The sequence below is a fragment of the Anomaloglossus baeobatrachus genome, chromosome 6, assembly GCF_048569485.1.
Source record: "Anomaloglossus baeobatrachus isolate aAnoBae1 chromosome 6, aAnoBae1.hap1, whole genome shotgun sequence".
NCBI lineage: Eukaryota > Metazoa > Chordata > Amphibia > Anura > Aromobatidae > Anomaloglossus > Anomaloglossus baeobatrachus.
The window spans coordinates 146,152,744-146,178,104 of record NC_134358.1 but is presented as its reverse complement, the minus strand read 5'-3'; the positions used below and the strand labels follow the sequence as shown (position 1 = coordinate 146,178,104).

The window sequence follows — 25,361 nt, the reverse complement described above, 5'->3', positions numbered from 1 at the left end:
GCCATCATCATCACCGCACACGCAGGCACTACCGCACTCATCATCATCACACACATACCGGCACTACCGCACCCATCATCATCACACATCCCGGCACTACCGCAGCCATCATCATCACCGCACACGCAGGCACTACCGCACTCATCATCATCACACACATCCCGACACTACCGCATCCATCATCATCACCGCACACGCAGGCACTACCGCACTTATCATCATCACACATATCCCGGCACTACCGCACCCATCATCATCACCGCACACGCAGGCACTACCGCACTCATCAACACCGCACACGCAGGCACTACCGCACTCATCATCATCACACACATCCCGGCACTATCGCACCCATCATTATCACCACACACGCAGGCACTACCGCACTCATCATCATCATCATCATCATCACACACATCCCGGCACTACCGCACCCATCATCATCACCGCATCTGCAGGCACTACCGCACCCATCATCACTGCACACACACAGGCATTACCTCAGTGACGTTCCCCGCTGACAGCGTGAGTCCCTTCAGTTTCTGCGTGGAGCTCACAGGAGCGGCAGTGTTCTACTGCTGCTCCTGTCAGCTTCATGTAGCAGAGCTGAAAGTGTCGCGGGACCTTGTGTGGATTACGCCGGACCTCGAGGGGTATTTGGGGATTTTAATAAAGTGGTGAAAGAGGGTGTTTTTTTACCTTTTATTCCAAATAAAGTATTTTTTCGGGTGTATGTGTTTATTTACTTTCACTTACAGGTTAATCATTGTGGATGTCTCATAGACGCCTGCCATGATTAACCTAGGACTTAGTGGCAGCTATGGGCTGCTGCCATTAACTCCTTATTACCTCGATTGCCACTGCACCAGGGCAATTCGGGATGAGCCGGGTAGAGTCCTGGGACTGTTGCATCTAATGGATGCGGCAATTCCGGGCGGCTGATAGCTGATATTGTTAGGCTGGGGGGCTCCCCATAATGTGGGGCTCCCAATCCTGAGAATACCAGCCTTCAGCCGTGTGAGTTTACCTTGGCTGGCATCAAAATGAGGAGGGACCGCCTGCCGTTATTTAAAATTATTTATTTATTGTACTGCACGATATAGACCCGCCCACCGGCGGCTGTGATTGGTTGCAGTGAGACAGCGGTCACTCTGCGTGGGGGCGGGTCTGACTGCAACCAATCATAGGCGCCGGTGGGCGGGGGAAGCACTGAATACTAGATGGAATAATGAGCGGCCGGCATTTTCAAAAGAGGAAAAGCCACCGGAGCTTTGTGACAGCCGCGCAGCGACATGCCCGTGATCGGTGAGTATGAGAGGTGGGAGGGGAGGATACCAGGAGTGATTTTAAACGATTTCGATCGTTCTGCTTGACATGCTGAGCATGCTCAGTAGAACGTGACGGAATCCGTCAGCGGATTCCGCCGCTCAGCGCATAGCGGCGGAATCCGCCACCATAGACAATCATTAGACACCTTGGCGGATTCCAACAGAATCCGTCAAGGTGCGTTATTTTAACGACCCAAAAAAGGGAGGTTCCCTCCAAAATAGCGACGCAGCGTCGTCCAGTGGATGAAACGCAGACACTTGCGTTACAGTGTGTCGTCAATACAAGTCTATGGAGAATAGCGCAGTGCGTTAACGGACTGCGCTATTCTCTATAGCGGCGGATTGCGCTGAACGCAAGTGTGAAAGTAGCCTTAAAATAAAACAAAAAAAACAAAAACAAAAAAAAAAAAAAACACATGGAAAAAAAAGTGCAAAAAATGCATGCTGTCCGTTGTGACATCTGGCACATGGTGCAGTTTAATTTTTGGGTATATATTTTCTGCAGCGTGTGTATTCAGCTTTATATTACCTGCACTTTCCTTGTGTGTATTCTGGTCCAGACCTGTGGCACAGGATCGCAGCGTTATCAGTACAGGCTCCACATTACACACAAAAGTGGGTTTAAGTATTATTTCACACAAACATACAGAATTGAAATTACTTTTTAGTCACAAGAATTAAAATAACCTGAATTTACACAAAATAAAGGGAAAAAAAAAGTTTGGAGAATGCGGGCATCGATCCCGCTACCTCTCGCATGCTAAGCGAGCGCTCTACCATTTGAGCTAATTCCCCGCTCTGAGGACATGCGCTGCTCTCAGCCTAATACTCCTGCTCCCTCCGCACGGGCACACCACAAACACCCTCCAGCCGCAAATAAATCACTGGATCACTATGACCGGCTTTTATATTTAGGCCGCTCCGCCGGTCACCGCTCTGCAGCCCACACCGGAGCGCTCCGCGCACAATCCTGATAACGGAAATGACGCTGCCCGGTAGAGGGCGTAGAGCGTGCTGACATCAGCAGCGTGGGCTCCGGTGCTCGGCGGCCGAGAAGATGGCGGTGAGCGCAGGTTGGTGGTGGCTACAGCCTGGGGATGGGTACAAAGCCTGGAGAACTTATCACGCTGCTCCTTGGCGGCCGTTGTAGTGTGGTGTAGCGGCGCCGCTCTCCTGCCGTGTCCGGGCCGCCGCCTGCGCCCGGGGCCTCAGCAGCCACTGCCGAGCTCCGCCATGTACGCCTCCCCCACCGGGGATCCGTGCCCTGCCGCGGTGTACAGAGCTCTATATACCTCTATACACCATATGTACACACACCTATATACACACCGATAGCTACACATCATATCTATATACACACCCTTATATACACTGCTGTGTATACCTCTGTACACCCCTATATATACCTCTGTACGCTGCTATATACACACACCATATGTGTATATATACACCGCTGTGTATACCTCTGTACACCCCTATATATACACATCTGTACACTGCTATATACACACCATATATATATATACATACAGTTCTATATATACACTGCTGTGTATACCTCTGTACACCCATATATATATATATATATATATATATATACACACACATCTGTACATTGCTATATACACACACACCATATGTGTATATATACACCGCTGTGTATACCTCTGTACACCCCTATATATACATCTGTACACTGCTATATACACACCATATATATACACAGTTCTATATATACTGCTGTGTATACCTCTGTACACCCATATATATATATATATATATATATATATATATATATATATATACACATCTGCACATTGCTATATATATACACACACACCATATGTGTGTATATATACACCGCTGTGTATACCTCTGTACACCCCTATATATATCTGTACACTGCTATATACACACCATATATATACATATATATATATATATATATATATATATATATATATATATATATATATACACAGTTCTATATATATACAGCTGTGTATACCTCTGTACACCCATATATATATATATATATATATATATATATATATATACACATCTGCACACTGCTATATACACACACACACACCATATGTGTATATATACACCGCTGTGTATACCTCTGTACACCCATATATATATATATACACACATCTGCACACTGCTATATACACACACACACCATATGTGTATATATACACCGCTGTGTATACCTCTGTACACCCCTATATATACATCTGTACACTGCTATATACACACACTATATATATATATATATATATATATATATATATATATATATATATATTACACAGTTCTATATATACACTGCTGTGTATACCTCTGTACACACATGTGTGTGTGTATATATAATATATATATATATATATATATATACACTGCAATATGCACACCACATGTATACACCACTGTGTATACACCTGTACCCCCTATGTATACATCAGTACACTGCTATATACACACCATATGTGTATACACACACCCCTATATATACACTGCTGTGTATACCTCTGTACACCCCTATATATATGTACACTGCAATATACACACCATATGTACACCGCTGTGTATACCTATGTACACCCCAATATATATCTACACTGCTATATACACACATATATATTCACTGCTGTGTATACTTCCGTACACCCCTCTATATATACACACACTATATAATATATACAAACACACCCCTATATATACACCTCTGTACACACCTATATATACACCATGTGCATATACACAGCTTTTTATGCCTCTACACGGCAATATATACACAGAGCTATATGTACATATCTATATACACACTCAGGTATGTACACACATGTATATACACACCCAGCTATATACATCTATACACACACCTGTACCTCTAATCTATATATTTTCTCATCTATACAGACAGCTATATACATACTATATTTACAAAGCTATACACATCTTTATATATACACAAACCCACATGGCTGTATGTACATCTGTATACATATTATATGCACACATACAGTTTATATGACACGCCTGCCCCAGGGCCGGGGGTACTCGGAACTGGGCCGGACTAGTCCGGGGTCTGGCTCCATGACCCTGGCGGTGTCTTTTTAATAAAAGGGATGATTATATACAGTGGAATAAAGTTTGTGGCGCCACCTGTGGTTTTGCGGCTATGTGGGCTGCCGCTGTGCTGCGTGTTCCCCGGGGTAGGTGGTGATGGTGCAGCTGAGGTAATATTGCTCCTCACAGATGGAGCGGGACCCCGGGGCGACCGTTGGAAATATGAAAAGTCTATGAGGGCAGGCTGTAATGCAGGAGGAATGGAGACCGCACCGTGGCTTTGCAATAAGTCTTTTACTCACTGTACTGGTTCTCAGTTAACAGCCAGATTAGTCCACCACAGTATGCTGGGATCCCCAGTGATGGGCATCCGCCGATCCCAAGTAAGTCTAAGGCCAGTACCGGTTCTCCCTTTGTTTGCTTTTTCTGGCCGTCTCTCTCTGCTGACTTTCTCCCTCCCTTCACACACAGTGCCCTGAGCCAGGGGCTGCGGACCTGCAAAGGGACTTCTGCCTGCCTGGTTCCCTCTGGGGACCTTCAAAGGGACTTCTGCCTGCCTGGCTCCCTCTGGGGACCTTCAAAGGGATTTCTGCCTGCCTGGTTCCCTCTGGGGACCTTCAAAGGGATTTCTGCCTGCCTGGTTCCCTCTGGGGACCTTCAAAGGGATTTCTGCCTGCCTGGCTCCCTGGTCCTCTGTGGCCCCCTTCCAGTGGATTTGTGTGCTGCTTGTGGCCCAAAGGTGCGTATAGCCGCCCTGGCCACCGGTGCTTCTAGGAAGTCCTGAAGTATCATCCTAGCCTAGGGCCTGGAACCCCGTTTGCGACCAAATCCTTTCACTTTGAGATGTTGCTTGTGAAACGTGACTATAGGGGTGTCTGACACCCTTCCCCTAAGTCACTGGGATTCTTTCTTCCATCTCCTCAGAGTTGACAGGACCCCTGAGGTCCTCACCCCCAGCCAGTCTCCTCCTGACTCACTGACTGACTCTCCTAACCGCCAATTTTCAAAACTTGGCTCCGCCCATTTTACCTCAGACAGCTCCCCCACTAAGCTCCACCCCCTGGATGGTTCTAGAGACAGTGCATGGGGCTTAAGTGCCATAACCAGACTACTGGTCACTAAGCATTAATGGGACCTGCCCCGACCCTGATCTAATGTGTGAGCTAATAATTGGGTGTCTGCAGCTTCTTGGTGCGTGAACCAATAGATGGCCTCTTTCTTACCCAGGATGGGGCACCACACCTCTGACTGAGGTGCAGTACCTCTGTGGCGATGGTAGCCTCAGGGGCGACACACACACACACACACACACACACCTGTATATACCTGTGGCTCCATCCCATGTGTGCTATTTCTGGTGTCTATTTGGGACGGCATTTCCTGTAGCTCCTTACCCCGATATCGTCAGCCGGTATGATCAGATCTGTATCGGTCGGTCACAGTTCTCTGTCTTTACTTCTGCTGATCGCTGTTAGGACGGCAGAAAGTTTCTGGGGGAAGTGATAGATGAGACTGAGCTGTATTCATAGATGAGCAGTATCTATATATATAATTGCCTTAGTCTGTCTGTCTCTCTGTCTTGCTCCAAAATTGTGTCCTTACGGTGACACAAATCTGATTGGCCGCTGGGCTCACCATGGCCGCTCGCCCAGGCTCCGTCCGCACACGGATTGGCCGGCCACTTGCCCAGGCTCCGCCCCCACATGGATTGGCCTCTCGCCTCGGCACCCTGCACGCATTGGCAACTCGGCCCCGCCCCCCTCACGCAATACACGCTCGCTCTGGCCCCGCCCCCCGCACGCATTCCCCGAACCGACACGGAGCCACGACTCCCAGGTGAGTACTGTACCCCCGGGAGCCCACATCAGCGTACGCCGCCAACCCAGCCGACACATACCCTCGCATTGCTGGGGTTGCCGCCGTATGCTGGTGTGGGCTCCCGTGCGAGCGGGGGACGGGATACGCTGGTAACCATGGCAGCATAGTTACCAGCGCATCAAGGTCCTGCAGCGGCGGAACACACACACACACACACACACACACACACACACACACACACACACACACACACACACACACACACACACACACACACACACACACACACACACACACACACACACACACACACACACTCACACAGATCACACACACACACACACACACTCACACACACTCACACAGATCACACACACACACACACACTCACACAGATCACACACACACACACACACACACACACACACACACACACACACACACACACACACACACACACACACACACACTCACACAGATCACACACACACACACACACACACACTCACACAGATCACACACACACACACACACACACACACACACACACACTCACACAGATCACACACACACAGATCACACTCACACACACACACACACAGATCACACACACACACACAGATCACACACACACACACAGATCACACACACACACTCAGATCACACACACACACACACAATCAGATCACTCACACACACACACACACACTCAGATCACTCACACACAACCAGATCACACACACACACACAATCAGATCACACACACACACACACACACACACACATCACATCGCATCCACACACTCACAACATCCTGGGATATCGCTTGCTTCTTGGCGGCGATACTGTGGAGTGACCTTCCAGGACCTGCCGGAGGATCACATGGCCAGAAGCATGTGGTATCTCCGGATGTTGTGAGTGTGAGCGCGTATGTGCGATATCTTCAGTGTGTGTGTGTGTATGCGATCGGATGTGTGTGTGTGTTCAGATGTGTGAGTGTGAGTGTGTGTGAGTGTATGCGATCGGATCTGTGAGTGTCGGCAGAGGAGCACGGCGTGCTGGGGGAGGCTGGGAGGAGAGAGGCTGATCCTGGGGAAGGCTGGGAGGGGGAGGCTGATGCTGGGGGAGGCTGGGAGGGGGAGGCTGATGCTGGGGGAGGCTGGGAGGGGGAGGCTGATGCTGGGGGAGGCTGGGAGGGGGAGGCTGATGCTGGGGGAGGCTGGGAGGAGAGAGGCTGATGCTGGGGGAGGCTGATGCTGGGGGAGGCTGTAGGCTGATGCTGGGGGAGGCCGAGAGGAGAGAGGCTGATGCTGGGGGAGGCCGAGAGGAGAGAGGCTGATGCTGGGGGAGGCCGAGAGGAGAGAGGCTGATGCTGGGGGAGGCCGAGAGGAGAGAGGCTGATGCTGGGGGAGGCCGAGAGGAGAGAGGCTGATGCTGGGGGAGGCCGAGAGGAGAGAGGCTGATGCTGGGGGAGGCTGAGAGGAGAGAGGCTGATGCTGGGGGAGGCTGAGAGGAGAGAGGCTGATGCTGGGGGAGGCTGAGAGGAGAGAGGCTGATGCTGGGGGAGGCTGAGAGGAGAGAGGCTGATGCTGGGGGAGGCTGAGAGGAGAGAGGCTGATGCTGGGGGAGGCTGAGAGGAGAGAGGCTGATGCTGGGGGAGGCTGAGAGGAGAGAGGCTGATGCTGGGGGAGGCTGAGAGGAGAGAGGCTGATGCTGGGGGAGGCTGAGAGGAGAGAGGCTGATGCTGGGGGAGGCTGAGAGGAGAGAGGCTGATGCTGGGGGAGGCTGAGAGGAGAGAGGCTGATGCTGGGGGAGGCTGAGAGGAGAGAGGCTGATGCTGGGGGAGGCTGAGAGGAGAGAGGCTGATGCTGGGGGAGGCTGAGAGGAGAGAGGCTGATGCTGGGGGAGGCTGAGAGGAGAGAGGCTGATGCTGGGGGAGGCTGAGAGGAGAGAGGCTGATGCTGGGGGAGGCTGAGAGGAGAGAGGCTGATGCTGGGGGAGGCTGAGAGGAGAGAGGCTGATGCTGGGGGAGGCTGAGAGGAGAGAGGCTGATGCTGGGGGAGGCTGAGAGGAGAGAGGCTGATGCTGGGGGAGGCTGAGAGGAGAGAGGCTGATGCTGGGGGAGGCTGAGAGGAGAGAGGCTGATGCTGGGGGAGGCTGAGAGGAGAGAGGCTGATGCTGGGGGAGGCTGAGAGGAGAGAGGCTGATGCTGGGGGAGGCTGAGAGGAGAGAGGCTGATGCTGGGGGAGGCTGAGAGGAGAGAGGCTGATGCTGGGGGAGGCTGAGAGGAGATAGGCTGATGCTGGGGGAGGCTGAGAGGAGAGAGGCTGATGCTGGGGGAGGCTGAGAGGAGAGAGGCTGATGCTGGGGGAGGCTGAGAGGAGAGAGGCTGATGCTGGGGGAGGCTGAGAGGAGAGAGGCTGATGCTGGGGGAGGCTGAGAGGAGAGAGGCTGATGCTGGGGGAGGCTGAGAGGAGAGAGGCTGATGCTGGGGGAGGCTGAGAGGAGAGAGGCTGATGCTGGGGGAGGCTGAGAGGAGAGAGGCTGATGCTGGGGGAGGCTGAGAGGAGAGAGGCTGATGCTGGGGGAGGCTGAGAGGAGAGAGGCTGATGCTGGGGGAGGCTGAGAGGAGAGAGGCTGATGCTGGGGGAGGCTGAGAGGAGAGAGGCTGATGCTGGGGGAGGCTGAGAGGAGAGAGGCTGATGCTGGGGGAGGCTGAGAGGAGAGAGGCTGATGCTGGGGGAGGCTGAGAGGAGAGAGGCTGATGCTGGGGGAGGCTGAGAGGAGAGAGGCTGATGCTGGGGGAGGCTGAGAGGAGAGAGGCTGATGCTGGGGGAGGCTGAGAGGAGAGAGGCTGATGCTGGGGGAGGCTGAGAGGAGAGAGGCTGATGCTGGGGGAGGCTGAGAGGAGAGAGGCTGATGCTGGGGGAGGCTGAGAGGAGAGAGGCTGATGCTGGGGGAGGCTGAGAGGAGAGAGGCTGATGCTGGGGGAGGCTGAGAGGAGAGAGGCTGATGCTGGGGGAGGCTGAGAGGAGAGAGGCTGATGCTGGGGGAGGCTGAGAGGAGAGAGGCTGATGCTGGGGGAGGCTGAGAGGAGAGAGGCTGATGCTGGGGGAGGCTGAGAGGAGAGAGGCTGATGCTGGGGGAGGCTGAGAGGAGAGAGGCTGATGCTGGGGGAGGCTGAGAGGAGAGAGGCTGATGCTGGGGGAGGCTGAGAGGAGAGAGGCTGATGCTGGGGGAGGCTGAGAGGAGAGAGGCTGATGCTGGGAGGAGAGAGGCTGAGAGGAGAGAGGCTGATCCTGGGGAAGGCTGGGAGGGGGAGGCTGAGAGGAGAGAGGCTGATGCTGGGAGGGGGAGGCTGAGGCTGGGAGGAGGGAGGCTGATCCTGGGGGAGGCTGATCCTGGGGGAGGCTGATCCTGGGGGAGGCTGATCCTGGGGGAGGCTGATCCTGGGGGAGGCTGAGAGGAGGGAGGCTGATGCTGGGGGAGGCTGGGATGAGAGAGGCTGATGCTGGGAGGAGAGAGGCTGGGAGGGGGAGGCTGATGCTGGGGGAGGCTGGGAGGAGGGAGGCTGGGAGTAGAGAGGCTGATCCTGGGGAAGGCTGGGAGGGGGAGGCTGAGAGGAGAGAGGCTGATGCTGGGAGGGGGAGGCTGAGGCTGGGAGGAGGGAGGCTGGGAGTAGAGAGGCTGATGCTGGGGGAGGCTGATGCTGGGGGAGGCTGAGAGGAGGGAGGCTGATGCTGGGGGAGGCTGAGAGGAGGGAGGCTGATGCTGGGGGAGGCTGAGAGGAGAGAGGCTGATGCTGGGGGAGGCTGAGAGGAGAGAGGCTGATGCTGGGGGAGGCTGAGAGGAGAGAGGCTGATGCTGGGGGAGGCTGAGAGGAGAGAGGCTGATGCTGGGGGAGGCTGAGAGGAGAGAGGCTGATGCTGGGGGAGGCTGAGAGGAGAGAGGCTGATGCTGGGGGAGGCTGAGAGGAGAGAGGCTGATGCTGGGGGAGGCTGAGAGGAGAGAGGCTGATGCTGGGGGAGGCTGAGAGGAGAGAGGCTGATGCTGGGGGAGGCTGAGAGGAGAGAGGCTGATGCTGGGGGAGGCTGAGAGGAGAGAGGCTGATGCTGGGAGGAGAGAGGCTGGGAGGGGGAGGCTGATGCTGGGGGAGGCTGGGAGGAGGGAGGCTGGGAGTAGAGAGGCTGATCCTGGGGAAGGCTGGGAGGGGGAGGCTGAGAGGAGAGAGGCTGATGCTGGGAGGGGGAGGCTGAGGCTGGGAGGAGGGAGGCTGATCCTGGGGGAGGCTGATCCTGGGGGAGGCTGATCCTGGGGGAGGCTGATCCTGGGGGAGGCTGAGAGGAGGGAGGCTGATGCTGGGGGAGGCTGAGAGGAGGGAGGCTGATGCTGGGGGAGGCTGAGAGGAGGGAGGCTGATGCTGGGGGAGGCTGAGAGGAGAGAGGCTGATGCTGGGGGAGGCTGAGAGGAGAGAGGCTGATGCTGGGGGAGGCTGAGAGGAGAGAGGCTGATGCTGGGGGAGGCTGGGAGGAGAGAGGCTGATGCTGGGAGGAGAGAGGCTGATGCTGGGGGAGGCTGGGAGGAGAGAGGCTGATGCTGGGAGGAGAGAGGCTGATGCTGGGAGGAGAGGCTGATGCTGGGGGAGGCTGGGAGGAGAGAGGCTGATGCTGGGAGGAGAGGCTGATGCTGGGGGAGGCTGGGAGGAGAGAGGCTGATGCTGGGGGAGGCTGGGAGGAGAGAGGCTGATGCTGGGGGAGGCTGGGAGGAGAGAGGCTGATGCTGGGGGAGGCTGGGAGGAGAGAGGCTGATGCTGGGGGAGGCTGGGAGGAGAGAGGCTGATGCTGGGGGAGGCTGGGAGGAGAGAGGCTGATGCTGGGGGAGGCTGGGAGGAGAGAGGCTGATGCTGGGGGAGGCTGGGAGGAGAGAGGCTGATGCTGGGGGAGGCTGGGAGGAGAGAGGCTGATGCTGGGGGAGGCTGGGAGGAGAGAGGCTGATGCTGGGGGAGGCTGGGAGGAGAGAGGCTGATGCTGGGGGAGGCTGGGAGGAGAGAGGCTGATGCTGGGGAGGCTGGGAGGAGAGAGGCTGATGCTGGGGGAGGCTGGGAGGAGAGAGGCTGATGCTGGGAGGAGGGAGGCTGATGCTGGGGGAGGCTGATGCTGGGAGGAGGGAGGCTGATGCTGGGAGGGGGGAGGCTGATGCTGGGAGGGGGGAGGCTGATGCTGGGAGGGGGGAGGCTGATGCTGGGAGGGGGGAGGCTGATGCTGGGAGGGGGGAGGCTGATGCTGGGAGGGGGGGAGGCTGATGCTGGGAGGGGGGAGGCTGATGCTGGGAGGGGGGAGGCTGATGCTGGGAGGAGGGAGGCTGATGCTGGGAGGAGGGAGGCTGATGCTGGTGCAGCATGGGGGATGGAGCACGATGGGGGGTGCGCAGCATGGGGGGATGGAGCACGATGGGGAGTGCGCAGCATGGCGGATGGAGCACGTTTGGGAGTGCGCAGCATGGCGGATGGAGCACGTTTGGGAGTGCGCAGCATGGCGGATGGAGCACGTTTGGGAGTGCGCAGCATGGCGGATGGAGCACGTTTGGGAGTGCGCAGCATGGCGGATGGAGCACGTTTGGGAGTGCGCAGCATGGCGGATGGAGCACGTTTGGGAGTGCGCAGCATGGCGGATGGAGCACGTTTGGGAGTGCGCAGCATGGCGGATGGAGCACGTTTGGGAGTGCGCAGCATGGCGGATGGAGCACGTTTGGGAGTGCGCAGCATGGCGGATGGAGCACGTTTGGGAGTGCGCAGCATGGCGGATGGAGCACGTTTGGGAGTGCGCAGCATGGCGGATGGAGCACGTTTGGGAGTGCGCAGCATGGCGGATGGAGCACGATGGGGGTGCGCAGCATGGGGGATGGAGCACGATGGGGGGTGCGCAGCATGGGGGATGGAGCACGATGGGGGGTGCACACCTCCCCCCAACGCACACACACACAACACACCACACACACACTGGGAACCACAAACACCGCCCTACACAGACACCCACACACACAGACAACGCTGCACACACACAACACCCAACACACAAACACCGCGGCATACATAAATATACGCACATACCACGCAACACACACACATTGCACAAAACATATCTCCCCCCAAAACACACCACACCCACACAAACCGCGCAACACACACACACACACAACGCTACAGACACACAGCGCTCCACAAACAATGCAACACACGCAACACACATACAACACCGCTCTCACCCCCCGCCACACCCAGACAACACCCAGAACATGTACATCGCCCTACACAAACACTGCCAACTACACACAACATTATATATATATATATATATATATATATATATATATATATATATATATATATATATATATATATACAAAAATCATACATTAACTACACAATACGTAAATTCTAGAATACCCGATGCGTAGAATCGGGCCACCTTCTGGTAATATATAATGACAGATGACCCCTCTACATCGTTTTTTCCATTAGTGATGTTCCCGGCCAGGCCCTGCCATTCTCACGCAAAACAGTTTCTCGTGCCTCTTGCAGCCCTTTCTCCTCCACTGGGATGATGTGTGCTAGTCACATTTTTGACTCTGCGTATTTTTGCTCCTTCAAAGACACAGCATTTTACAGTGGATGGGATTGATAGAAATCTCCTGCTCATGCTGCTTCTTTTTATGCTGCGTTTTTTCCAAGCCGCAATTTGTTGATTTCTTTTGTGGATACGCTGAGTTTTTAGTGCAGAATTTCCCCATAGACTTAAATTAGATGCAGAAAATCCTCAGGTAAAAAACCACACATGCCTTTTTAGTATGTTACGCCCCAGAAATTGCATCTAAACAAAACATCAAGCATCAATAAATTTGTTTAAGGGAACCAATCACCAGGATTTTTGTATATAACCTAAAGCCAGTGCTATACTGGCACTATCAGGCTGATTCTATACATACTTGTAGTGGTCACGGCGGATGTTTAGGTTTTGAAATCCAAGAAAGAAAAGTTTATAAAATCGGCAGCTGCTTGAGTGACAGAAGCCGTGGATCAGATATCTGGGGGGGGGGATTCATATTTATCCCCTCCCCCCTGTTAGAATTAGCATACGTATTATATAATCAATGTACCTTTTCTCTTCCAAGACCTGTGGTGAGGTCATACCCATGTGACCAGAAGAGGTGGGGCCTCAGCCAACAAAGCTGATATCAGAAAGCAACATTTTGCTATTGGCAAAGACCCCGCCCCTTGTGGTCAAATGGGTATGATCTCACCACAGGTCCTGGAAGAGAAAAGTTACATCGATCGTCTAATACTTATGCTAATTCTACGAGAGGGAGGGGATAACTCTGAATACGAGTAGAGGATAGTGCGGAATTCGGGTTACTCGTTACTTTGCGAGTATTCCCCATTGACTTGCATGGCACAAGTTATTCTGAACGAATACACGAGTATTAGACAGTACTCGTTATGAGTATAGCAAGTACGAATAGTTAGGTACTTGCTCAACTCTACTGTTTAGCTTTGTTGAACCTAATATTTTAAGAAACTACTCGGGACTGCCCTTATTTTTGATAACCAGAAAGGTGAAGCAGACAGCTGCGGGCTCATAATTTCAGGCTAGGAAGATCCATGGTTATTGGGCCCTTCTCAGCCTAAACATACCAGCCATTAGCCACCCAGAAGTGGTGCAGCACATTAGATGCACCAATTCTGGCTTTTTATAATAGGGTTTTTCATGGTGTCTGTAGGGTAGTGCTACATATGGTACTGTTTTTTCCTGAAATTTTGATAAATCTGTAAGGAGCATCTGACCATAGTCTAATAAAAATGTTAAAAGTGTCTGTTCTAACTAGAGATGATCAAATAAATTCACAGGACCCTGGTCCACTTGCCAGGTCAGTAGTCCGTGGTCACCGGACAGGAGCCCTGCGAACCGTCCCCTACATGCTGGCATCTCTACTGCCTCACCTGATTTGTAGGGCCGGCGCGACGCCATCATTGTGGTGTGATGCTTGTTGTCGTGCCAGGGCCAACTAATCAGAAGAGGAGCCAGGGGAGCTGGCAAGTGGGAGATTCATAGGACTCAGTCTGGTGGCCATTGGCTACTGATCTGGCTGCTGGACCACTCTGATCCACAGTGCACGCTACATGTGTTCGAATACCACCAAGGACACAAGCACGGAGTTGACGGTTAAAATGGCTTTGGCAGCGAACCAGCCTCCACGACCGGGAGGGGTGGGCTGAAAGTGTCCTTTGTACTTTAGAATTTTTTTAAAAATTTTCAGACTTCCATGACTTGGGAGGGGGATGTTTGCTCAGCAGTACCCGAATACTGCTCGGTGTCCTCACCTGGTCGCGTGATCAACTGGGCAGGCTTCATTGGTTTTAATTCTGCCTCATCCCGTGGGCTGTCAACCACAGAGTTGCCTTCCAATGGGCTGTCCCCCACAGCGGTGAGTCATCCACGGGGCTACCATCCGTACGGGTGAAAATCTCCAACAGTGGTGATAGTTAGATTCTAACCCAAAGTGTCAGGACGGCAGACAATCAGATTTCATTTGTTTCAGGAATGAAGAAAAAATGACGGATCTGATTTTTTTTCTGAGACTTTTTCTACATGGGAGCTAAAATCTTCTATGAGGAAGCCTCACTTATTACAGCGCCACCACTGAAGAATAACCTGTTTCTCATCAGTTATAGGACCTAAACCTTATTTTACAGTTTGCACAATTTTGAAAAACATTTTTATTTGGTCTGTGATCGCCTTAAGGCTTTGACACTAGAAAAAGGATTTTTCTCAAGAAATGTCTGAGTCTGAAAGATTAGCGCACTTGTGGTCAAAATCGCACCAAAAACCGCATGCGGTTTTACTGCGGATTTGATATGTTTTTTCCTCAGGTTGGTCCCTATGTTTTTTTTACCATTTTCTATTGCAAAAAACGCAGGTACCTGCAAAAAAGAAGTGACATGCACATAGCTATTTTTTTTTTTTTTTCCATAGGTTTTGCTGGGAATGTCTGCAGAAAGGTTACATCCATTTTATGCAGAAATTTCTGCAGCAAAAGAAGCACGTAAAACTGCAGTGTGTGAACAAGGCCTAATTTTGCCATTGCGTGCTGTAGAAACTGCTGCACCATAATTATCATGTTTTTCTTATCAGTAATGTGTTTTCATCTTGTTCTTCCTTTTCACGTTGCGTCCTTCAATTCTCATTGAATAATCCAGTAACACAGTTCAGTCTGAGCCTCCAGGTTCATGAATACAATGTCAAATCTGCATGCTGCTAGAAATAACACGAGGGCTCGCTCACATAACATGGCCGAGTGCGCCCCAATGTTTTATTAGCTAGCACTCAGACCAGTGTTGTATTATGGGGCAGTGCAGATCTACGTTTTTTTTTTGTTTTTTTTTGTTTTACCATTCCGTTCGGGCATGAGAAAAAGCACAGCGTACAGGGAGTGGTAATGCAAATCAGATGGCGTGCACCCATTGAGGTCTATGGGTGCATGGAAATCACCAGACTGCACTCAGATGACATCAGATAGCAGTCTGATTTCTGAAGACTCACAGAATGGAGAAATTTTGTTTTCCATCTACTGCTGACAACGTGCTACGATTCTCTCATTCAAGAGAATTGGATTGCACTAAGCGGACACTGATCAAACGCTGATCGCAGTGTCATTAGCATAATCATCCCGATTCTCCTGGATGAGAGAATTTAAGGGTGTCTGGCCGTAGCGCTGCCACTGTGACCTCTTCTGGTTGGAGTCAGCTGTTTTTGATGACAAGAATACCGTAGTCTGCAGAGTTACTCTTACCATTAAGGTTAAGTTCCCGCAATGAGTTTTTGGTGAGTTTTTGATGTGGTTTATTTTCTCTTTGTATAAATGGGATTATAGAAATCTCCTGCCCTCTGTGCTTATATTTTACACTGCGTTTTTGATATCCACAACAGTTCAATTTTTCTTTATCGTTCCTTTGGGAGACCCAGACCATGGGTGTTTAGCTTCTGCCTCCGGAGGACACACAAAGTACTACACTTAAAAGTGTAGCTCCTCCCTCCGAGCTTATACACCCCCTGGGGAGCAGACCCAGCCAGTTTATCGCTTTGTGTTCAGGAGGCATACATCCACACATGCATTCTCATATGATTTTTTCCTTTTTGGAATGAGATTGAAGAAGTGCGGGTCCACGTCTGGACCCCCGGCATGTCCCTTCTCACCCCACTGTGTCGGCGGTGTTGTAAGGTTGATTTCCAAGGCTGGAGCCTTACATGCCGTGCTCCTTCACCATCCCTCCTGGGCTCTGGCTTGAAGTGGGAGCCAGCACGGTCTCCATGCCTGGCAGGAGACCGGTCTCCATCCGCAGCCCTTCAGGACCCTGCTGGACCGGAGCATTCATCCCCAGGGACCTGGCCCTGCGTCTCAGCAGCTAAGTACCTGAGACGTTTATATATTGGGGGTCCCTGTGCTTTATTGTTTGGGGAGAGTGTGCTTACTGTATTTATTGGCATTTCCGGCGGGTTCTCTAGCTGTCGGCCGAGAACCGCGCCGATGGTGCCTGGGCGTTGGCCTCGCCGCTCAAATTTAGGCTCCGGCTTTGCCGGAGGCCTAGTTTCTGTTCACTGCCCTCGCATGTCACTCATGCAGAGGGACAGGCTCGGCTCCTCTCGGCGGCCGTTCTGCACAGGGGAGGGACACTCCCCACTGCTGTGCGTGTCTCCTCCCCTGTAGGTCTCTATGGCCCTCCAGATCCCGCAGTCCCGCCCCTTCTCTTCGCTCCGGCGGCCATTTTCTCAGACAGAGTTCACTCGGCGCTGGTCTGCACTCTGCATCCCTGCTGAGGTGCTGTGCTTGGGGGTCCGGGCTTCGGGATCTGGAGGGCACACAACACCGCTCCAGCGGTCTGGTAAGCCACTACCGGTCTCTGGTTGTGGACCTCTGTATATACTCTCTGGGGTTCATTCTCTTGCAGAGCCCCCACTCCAGCAGCATGTCTCACACGAGGAGCAAGGCTCCAAAGCTTTATACTGTATACGCTGCATGTAAGCTCCTGCTGCCTGAACCGAGCACCTATCCACATTGTGATGTCTGCTCTAACTTGGCGGTGTCTCACCCCCAGTGGTCTCTCAGGCTGCTCCTGCACCTGTGGCTGAACCCCCGGTTTGGGTAGAATCCTTTTCTAGGTCTATCTCCCAGTCTTTTGCTGAGTCCATGGGACTTCTGTCCAGGACTTTGATGAATATGCATCAGCCCCCCCTCTACTGCTAAGGGTCCCTTAGGACCGGAGCTCACAGAGGATTCATCATCAGGGCCCAGACCCCGTCCTCCTAAAAGGAGACGCAGGGTTTCCTCTCCCTCCTCCTCCCGCGGCTCTGATTCAAGAGCTGACTCGCAGGATGAGGAGGATGCCTTTACAGGGGGCTCGGAGGCTAACTCCATGTACCCCATTGATCTGTCCGAGGGTGACTCAGATCTTAGTGACTTGATTGCTTCCATTAATTCTGTACTGGATCTCAATCCGCCAGTGTCAGAGGAGCAACCCTCTCTGGCAGAAAAGCACCAGTTTACCTCGCCTAAGAGAGCAAAGAGTGTGTTCTTTAACCACTCCAGTTTTCAGGCCGCTGTGACCAAGCCCAGGGCCTGTCCTGACAAACGCTTCCCAAAGCGTGGTTCTGATGACCGTTTTCCCTTTACACCTGAGGTGGTCAAGGAGTGGGCTCATTCCCCAAAGGTAGACCCTCCGGTGTCTAGGCTCTCAGCCCGGACCGTTGTGTCGGTGGCTGATGGCACCTCCCTTAAGGATTCCGCTGACCGTCAGATTGACCTTCTGGCCAAATCCGTGTATGAAGCGGCGGGGGCCGCGTTTTCCCCGACTTTTGCAGCAGTGTGGGCTCTCAAAGCCATCTCTGCTTCTCTAGAGGAGATGCATTCCCTCACCAGGGAATCTATGCCCGAAATGGTTGCCTTAACTACTCAAGCTTCAGTTTTTTCATCTTATGCCATGTCTGCCATGCTGGAGGCTTCTCACCGCACTGCGGTGGCTTCGGCTAATTCCCTCGTTATCCGCAGGATCTTGTGGCTTCGAGAGTGGAAGGCAGATGCTTCTTCTAAGAAGTACCTTGCTGGGCTCCCTTTTGCTGGGTCCCGGCTGTTCGGAGAACAGCTGGATGAAATTATTAAGGAAGCTACTGGCGGGAAGAGTACTTCCATGCCACAAACCAAAACCAGGAAACCTGTCCAGGGTAGGAATCAGTCGAGGTTTCGCTCCTTTCGTTCCTCCAACTGGTCGTCCTCTAAGCCCTCGGCCTCGTCCACTAACTCAGCCAAGGACCAGAAATCCAACTGGCGCCCAAAAGCGCGTCCACAGAAGACCGCAGGAGGTGCTGCCGCTAAGGCAGCCTCCTCGTGACTCTCTTCCCGCTCCGGCGACGTCCTTAGTCGGTGGCAGGCTCTCCCACTTTGGCGACGCTTGGTTTCAACACGTCTCCGATCAGTGGGTGAGAGATATCATCTCCCACGGCTACAGGATAGAATTCTCTTCCAGCCCGCCAAACAGATTTTTTTTCTCTCAACTCCCCCTTGCTCCAAGGCCGCCGCCTTCTCACAGGCCGTGGCAGCCTTGCAGGCCAATGGAGTAATTAAACCAGTTCCCGCCCGGGAACGGTTCAGAGGTTTCTACTCAAATCTCTTCCTAGTTCCCAAAAAGGACGGTACCTTCCGGCCCATCCTGGATCTCAAGCTTCTCAACAAGCATGTTCAGGTGCGGCACTTTTGCATGGAGTCTCTGCGATCAGTCATTGCCTCAATGACCCAAGGGGATTTCCTGGCATCCATCGACATCAGAGATGCCTATCTGCATGTGCCAATTGCAGTTTCACACCAGCATTGGCTACGTTATGCAATAGGAGAAGATCATTTCCAATTCGTGGCTCTCCCCTTCGGGTTAGCCACGGCCCCTCGGGTATTCACCAAGGTCATGGCAGCAGTGATTGCGGTTCTGCACCTCCAGGGGTTGGCAGTGCTCCCTTACCTGGACGACCTTCTAGTCAAGGCTCCATCCAGCGCAGACTGTCAGCGGAGTGTCTCGCTCACTCTCGCCACTCTAGCCCAATTCGGGTGGCTTGTCAATCTTCCCAAATCCACCCTGACTCCGACCCAGAGTCTCACGTACCTAGGGATGCAGTTCGAGACTTTGCCGGCACTTGTGAAGTTGCCCTTAGTCAAACAGCAGTCACTCCAGCTAGCGGTGCGCTCTCTGCTGAGGCCCCGCCGTTATACCCTCAGGCGTCTGATGCAGGTGCTGGGTCAAATGGTGGCGTCCATGGAGGCTGTTCCCTTTGCCCAGTTCCATCTGCGCCCCCTACAGCTGGACATTCTCCGCTGTTGGGACAAGCGGCCTTCCTCCTTACACAGGTTAGTGGCTCTGTCGCCACGAACCAGGAGCTCTCTTCAGTGGTGGCTTCGGCCCCTCTCCCTGTCCCAAGGGCGCTCCTTCCTGGCCCCGTCCTGGGTGATTCTCACCACGGATGCCAGTCTATCCGGCTGGTTAGCGGTATGTCTCCACCACAGAGCGCAGGGCACTTGGACTCCGTCCGAGTCAGCCCTTTCAATCAATGTGCTGGAAACCAGAGCCGTGCTTCTAGCTCTCCTAGCTTTTCACCACCTGTTGGCGGGCAGGCACATTCGAGTCCAGTCAGACAACGCGACAGCGGTTGCCTACATCAATCACCAAGGCGGGACACGCAGCCGTCTGGCAATGATGGAGGTACAACGCAGTATCCGCAGTCCACATCCCAGGCGTGGAAAACTGGGAGGCAGATTATCTCAGCCGTCAAACCGTGGACGGTAGCGAGTGGTCCCTGCACCCGGCAGTGTTTCAGTTAATCTGCCGCAAATGGGGCACTCCGGACGTGGACCTAATGGCATCCCGTCACAACAACAAAGTTCCTGTTTACGTGGCTCGCTCCCACGATCCTCAGGCCTTCGCCGCGGACGCTCTGGTTCAAGACTGGTTCCAGTTTCGTCTGTCCTACGTGTTTCCCCCTCTAGCTCTCTTGCCCAGAGTCCTACGCAAGATCAGAATGGAGGGCCGTCGAGTCATCCTCATTGCACCGGACTGGCCCAGGCGAGCTTGGTATCCGGACCTGCTCCATTTGTCCGTAGAGATGCCGTGGCATCTCCCGGACCGTCCAGACCTACTCTCGCAAGGTCCGTTTTTCCGCCCGAATTCTGCGGCTCTCAAATTGACGGCGTGGCTCTTGAGTCCTGAATTTTGACGGCTTCTGGTATCCCTCCTGAAGTCATCTCCACTATGACTCGGGCCCGTAAGTCTTCCTCCGCTAAGATCTATCACAGGACTTGGAAAATTTTCCTGTCCTGGTGTCGCTTTACCGACCATTCTCCTTGCCGACCCTTCTGTCTTTTCTACAGTCCGGTCTGCAGCTAGGACTGTCCCTCAACTCTCTCAAGGGACAAGTCTCAGCTCTGTCAGTTCTGTTCCAGCGGCGTCTCGCTCGGCTGGCTCAGGTCCGCACCTTCATGCAAGGCGCGTCTCACATCATTCCGCCTTACCGGCGGCCCTTGGATCCCTGGGACCTTAACTTGGTTCTCACGGTTTTGCAGAAACCCCCTTTTGAGCCTCTTAGGGAGGTTTCTTTGTATCGTCTTTCTCAGAAGGTGGCCTTTCTGGTGGCCATAACTTCCCTCAGGAGAGTCTCTGATTTGGCTGCGCTCTCTTCGGAGTCACCTTTTTTAGTTTTTCATCAAGACAAGGTGGTTCTCCGTCCGACTCCGGACTTTCTTCCTAAGGTGGTCTCTCCTTTCCACCTTAACCAGGACATTACCCTACCTTCCTTCTGTCCGGCTCCTGTTCATCGCTTTGAAAAAGCGCTGCATACTCTGGATCTGGTGCATGCTCTCCGGATCTATGTGTCTCGCACCGCTGCGCTTAGGCGGTGCACCTCTCTTTTTGTGCTAACCACAGGTCGGCGCAAGGGCCTCCCTGCTTCTAAGCCGCCCTTAGCCCGTTGGATTAGATCGACCATTTCGGACGCCTACCAGAGTACTCAGGTGCCTCCCCCGCCGGGGATCAAGGCACATTCGACCAGAGCTGTCGGTGCCTCTTGGGCTTTCAGGCACCAGGCTACGGCTCAACAAGTCTGTCAGGCTGCCACTTGGACTAACCTGCATACCTTCTCGAAGCACTACCAAGTGCATGCTCATGCTTCGGCAGATGCGAGCTTGGGCAGACGCATCCTTCAGGCGGCTGTCGCCCATTTGTGAAGTTAGGCTCTGCCTACTTCTCAGTTTTTCTGTTTATTCCCACCCAGGGACAGCTTTGAGACGTCCCAATGTCTGGGTCTCCCAAAGGAACGATAAAGAAAAAGAGAATTTTGTTTACTTACCGTAAATTCTTTTTCTTATAGTTCCGTATTGGGAGACCCAGCACCCTCCCTGTTGCCTGTTGGCAATTTCTTGTTCCGCGTGTTATCACCGGCTGTTGTCGTGGACAGAGTCTCCGGTTGTTCCGGCTCTTGCTCTGTTCTACTTGAGGGTGGCTATTCTCCTTCAGCTTTTGCACTAAACTGGCTGGGTCTGCTCACCAGGGGGTGTATAAGCTCAGAGGGAGGAGCTACACTTTTAAGTGTAGTACATTGTGTGTCCTCCGGAGGCAGAAGCTAAACACCCATGGTCTGGGTCTCCCAATACGGCACTATAAGAAAAAGAATTTACGGTAAGTAAACAAAATTCTCTTTTTCTTCCAAGTCCGGTGAGATTGATGCACAGATTTTCCCTATAGACTTGCATTAGATGTGGAAAATTCTCAGAAAAAAACGCATGTAATCCACACAAACGTTATCAATAAAGTTTTGTCGAAGCTCAATGCCAGGAAGTATCAAAAAACAAAGAAGCTGTATTTAAAACATGACCTAACAAAAGCGCAGAAATTCTGCAACATCAAAATCTCCCCAAATACTCCTCATGGGAGCTTTGTCTAAAACACCAGAATCGTGATAGGAACCTTTGGGATGTCACAATAAGGTCTTGATCACATGTAGCGTTTTTAATGCGTCTTTCTGTGCACATTATTTGTGGCAGAACAGCAAAATAAATGAGGTTTCTAAAGTTTCATTAATAAGGTGCAATTTCTTTTTGACCAGGTGTGCTTTTTTTTTAATTTTTATAAATAACAAAGCATGTAAATTTTTTTTTTTACTTTTTTTTAATGCAATTATTTCTTGATGAGATAAAAAAAAATGCATCAAAAGCACCAAAAAGCATGCTCAAATGTAATCTATTAGCTGGTTTTATTTTCTCCCTCATCTGCGAGCAGCATGATGTAGGTGCACAGACTCTGAATCCAACGCTGTATCACTTAGTTTACTGGGTGCTGCAATTTTGGCACGGGGTTTTAGATTTAGCAGTGGAGCAGAGGTGAGAGAGCTGACCCCACCCACACCAAGCATATACATTGTCTATAGACAGTGAGCTGCTAATCACAGGAGGCAATATAGTCCTAGCAATGAGAATCTCTTGGTGCAGGTAAACGACAGGCACCTTGATAAAGAGACACATTACTGAAATCTGTGTTTTAACCTCTACAGCATGCTGTCCTCAGATTCTATAGCAAAAACGTGCTGAGATTCCCTTTAATTTCCATTGAGGGTGTATGGCCATAGTTTAGGTTTTTCATAAAGGAAAAAAAGCAAAAATGTATCAAAGCAGCTGTATGTGATCATGTCCTTTCAGTTTTGTGTTCCATCATAGCAGCAGAAAGCCGATCATTCTAGAGTGGCGGATTCGTCACACTTCGAAAACCAAAGGCTCATGGTGGACACCATTGACGTATTTGGGATTTTGTCGGGAAGAATAGTACTGGACGCTGCCCTATTGTTTAAATTACATATGTGACCCAGTCAGCTGCTATCCATCACCACAGCACTCTGCAGACAATCGGCGCACACATCAATGACTGTCTCTGTAAATCATTATAGACATCGTCATTATTCCATGTTTAGCACAATGAGCACTTATCCTGATACATCGCAAAGATTGAATACATTTTGCAACAAAATGAACCACTGCCTGTAGAAAATGCTTATAACGCCTAACCTCATCATTTTCTTTATTACTAGTGACAGTTCCTCGTAATTTCCAATTATTGGAAGAACTTGAAGAAGGGCAAAAAGGAGTTGGAGATGGTACAGTTAGTTGGGGCCTTGAAAATGATGAAGATATGACTCTTGCTAGATGGACTGGAATGATTATCGGGCCTCCACGGGTGAGTTGCTTGCTCTGTAGTACTTTATACACACCTTACAAAATTTGTCAGGGATAGGAAATTTTGGAAACAAAATGAAGTACTAGATTGATGTGGAAGCCCCTGGTGATCTATACCATGTAACAAATTAATAACAATGCTCAGACTTGTGGCTGGAGGAGCCGAGTTTTCAGGAATATAATGAATATTTAGAAATGTTATCACTTATCTACAGGATAGGTGATAAGAGAGAGATCGTGGCGATCTGACCGCAGGGATCCTCACCGACTGGCAGACTGGGGAATTATCATTTCTGCTAGAATGGATGCACATGTCCACTCTATTATCTGTGGGCCTGCTGATTAAAAGCTGATCATAGTGCTTGGCAGCCCCAGAGGGAATGACTGGAGGGGCGGTCGAGCTTGTACACTGCCACTCCACTCTAATGGGGCTAGATGTTCCCAAATCTGCTGATCTGTTGAGGTCCTATAGGGCAGACCCCCACCGATCAACAGGTTATCAGCTGTCCAGTGGATATGTAATAACTTATCTTCACTGGAAAATCCAATTCACTTTCTGATCAGTCCATTTTAAAGGGAGTCTGTTTGGACAAAATGACTGTTCAAAACAAGCACTTGGTACATCTTTGACATGGACAAACAGTGCAGTGCACCTTTCAGTCTACTTATTTTCCTCCTATATCCTCCACAGCTGTCAATCAAGAAAAAATATGCAACTCAAGTAGGTGGGAAGGTGAACTGAAGGTTGTTCAAACCAAGAGGAGGTGCACAGTCATGTTCTGCTGCCAGACTCCTTTAATCTTATTAATGCAAATTATTAGGATATTGAATTGCACCTTGGTGTAGATCTGGAATAGGGAAACGATTTGCCTTTAAGGTAAAGTGTGAACTTAAGTCCCAAATCCCCCAAAATACCTATTAAGCCTTGCATTAGACTTTTGGACTGTCCACCGAGGAGCTCCGCTCGCTATCTATCCTGCACCGCCCATCATTGCCTTCATGCTGACTGCGATCTAGATAACTGGATGTTTGTCGCTGACAAGTCTCCTCTGGCCCCACTGGACTAGCCTGTTATACCTGATGACTAGGCACTCCTTACATACAGCACATCTCTTATTGACATCAGTTTACTGTTTCTCATGGTTATTTTGCTGATATTATTGTCATACTTTGTTGACCAGTTTTTATATATATTTATATATTTTTTTTCTTAGACAAATTATGAAAATAGAATATACAGCTTGAAAATAGAATGTGGACCCAAATATCCTGAAGCCCCTCCGACAGTTAGATTTGAAACAAAAATAAACATGAATGGTATAAATAGCTCCAATGGTATGGTAAGTACACATGGTCCTAGCTTAGGAAGGGGACATTTCTTTTGTTTCTTTTTTTTCGTTTTTGTTTTGTTTCTTTTGTATGATTGTCATGCAAAAGAATTAGAGGCGATATGATAATGACACTCGGCTCAGACTCTGCTACGAGCCTCACACAAGTATCCTTCACTGTGATCCAATTCTGTCACCTGTGAGGAGAAGATGTAATGATTAATCTCTCCATCTTCTCCATTGCCTGTATCTGTGTATATCGGACTGCACTTGGATGTCATCAGAGTGGAATCCAGTGTTTTGCACACAGTTATAGACTTGTATAAGTGCATCTGATCCGATTTTGCAGAGACACTCCCACCATGCAGCAATTGTTTGCTCACGCCGAATGGGCATGTGAGAATAATCATACTGCCCCATAGTATAGCACTGGTCCGAGTGCTATCGGATAAAACATCGGATAGCACTTGGCTGTGTTATGCAATTGTGTGAGTATTTCCAA

The 25,361-nt window shown here is 51.4% G+C and overlaps 1 protein-coding gene and 1 non-coding gene across 2 annotated transcripts in view; one reads left to right on the top strand and one right to left on the bottom strand.

The window, feature by feature from the left end:
* Positions 1–2,050: 2,050 nt before the first annotated feature.
* On the bottom strand, positions 2,051–2,123 carry TRNAA-AGC (transfer RNA alanine (anticodon AGC)). The gene has a single exon. It is a non-coding gene; the product is annotated as a tRNA-Ala (tRNA).
* A 185-nt stretch (positions 2,124–2,308) lies between these two features.
* The window catches only part of UBE2V2 (ubiquitin conjugating enzyme E2 V2), a 37,764-nt gene continuing 14,711 nt past the window's right edge, over positions 2,309–25,361 (top strand). Inside the window, exons 1-3 of the mRNA XM_075353286.1 lie at positions 2,309–2,401; positions 23,387–23,532; positions 24,746–24,871. Coding sequence (XP_075209401.1) covers positions 2,386–2,401; positions 23,387–23,532; positions 24,746–24,871 — 288 coding nt within the window. The 5' untranslated portion in view covers positions 2,309–2,385. The remainder of the gene's footprint in view (positions 2,402–23,386; positions 23,533–24,745; positions 24,872–25,361) is intronic.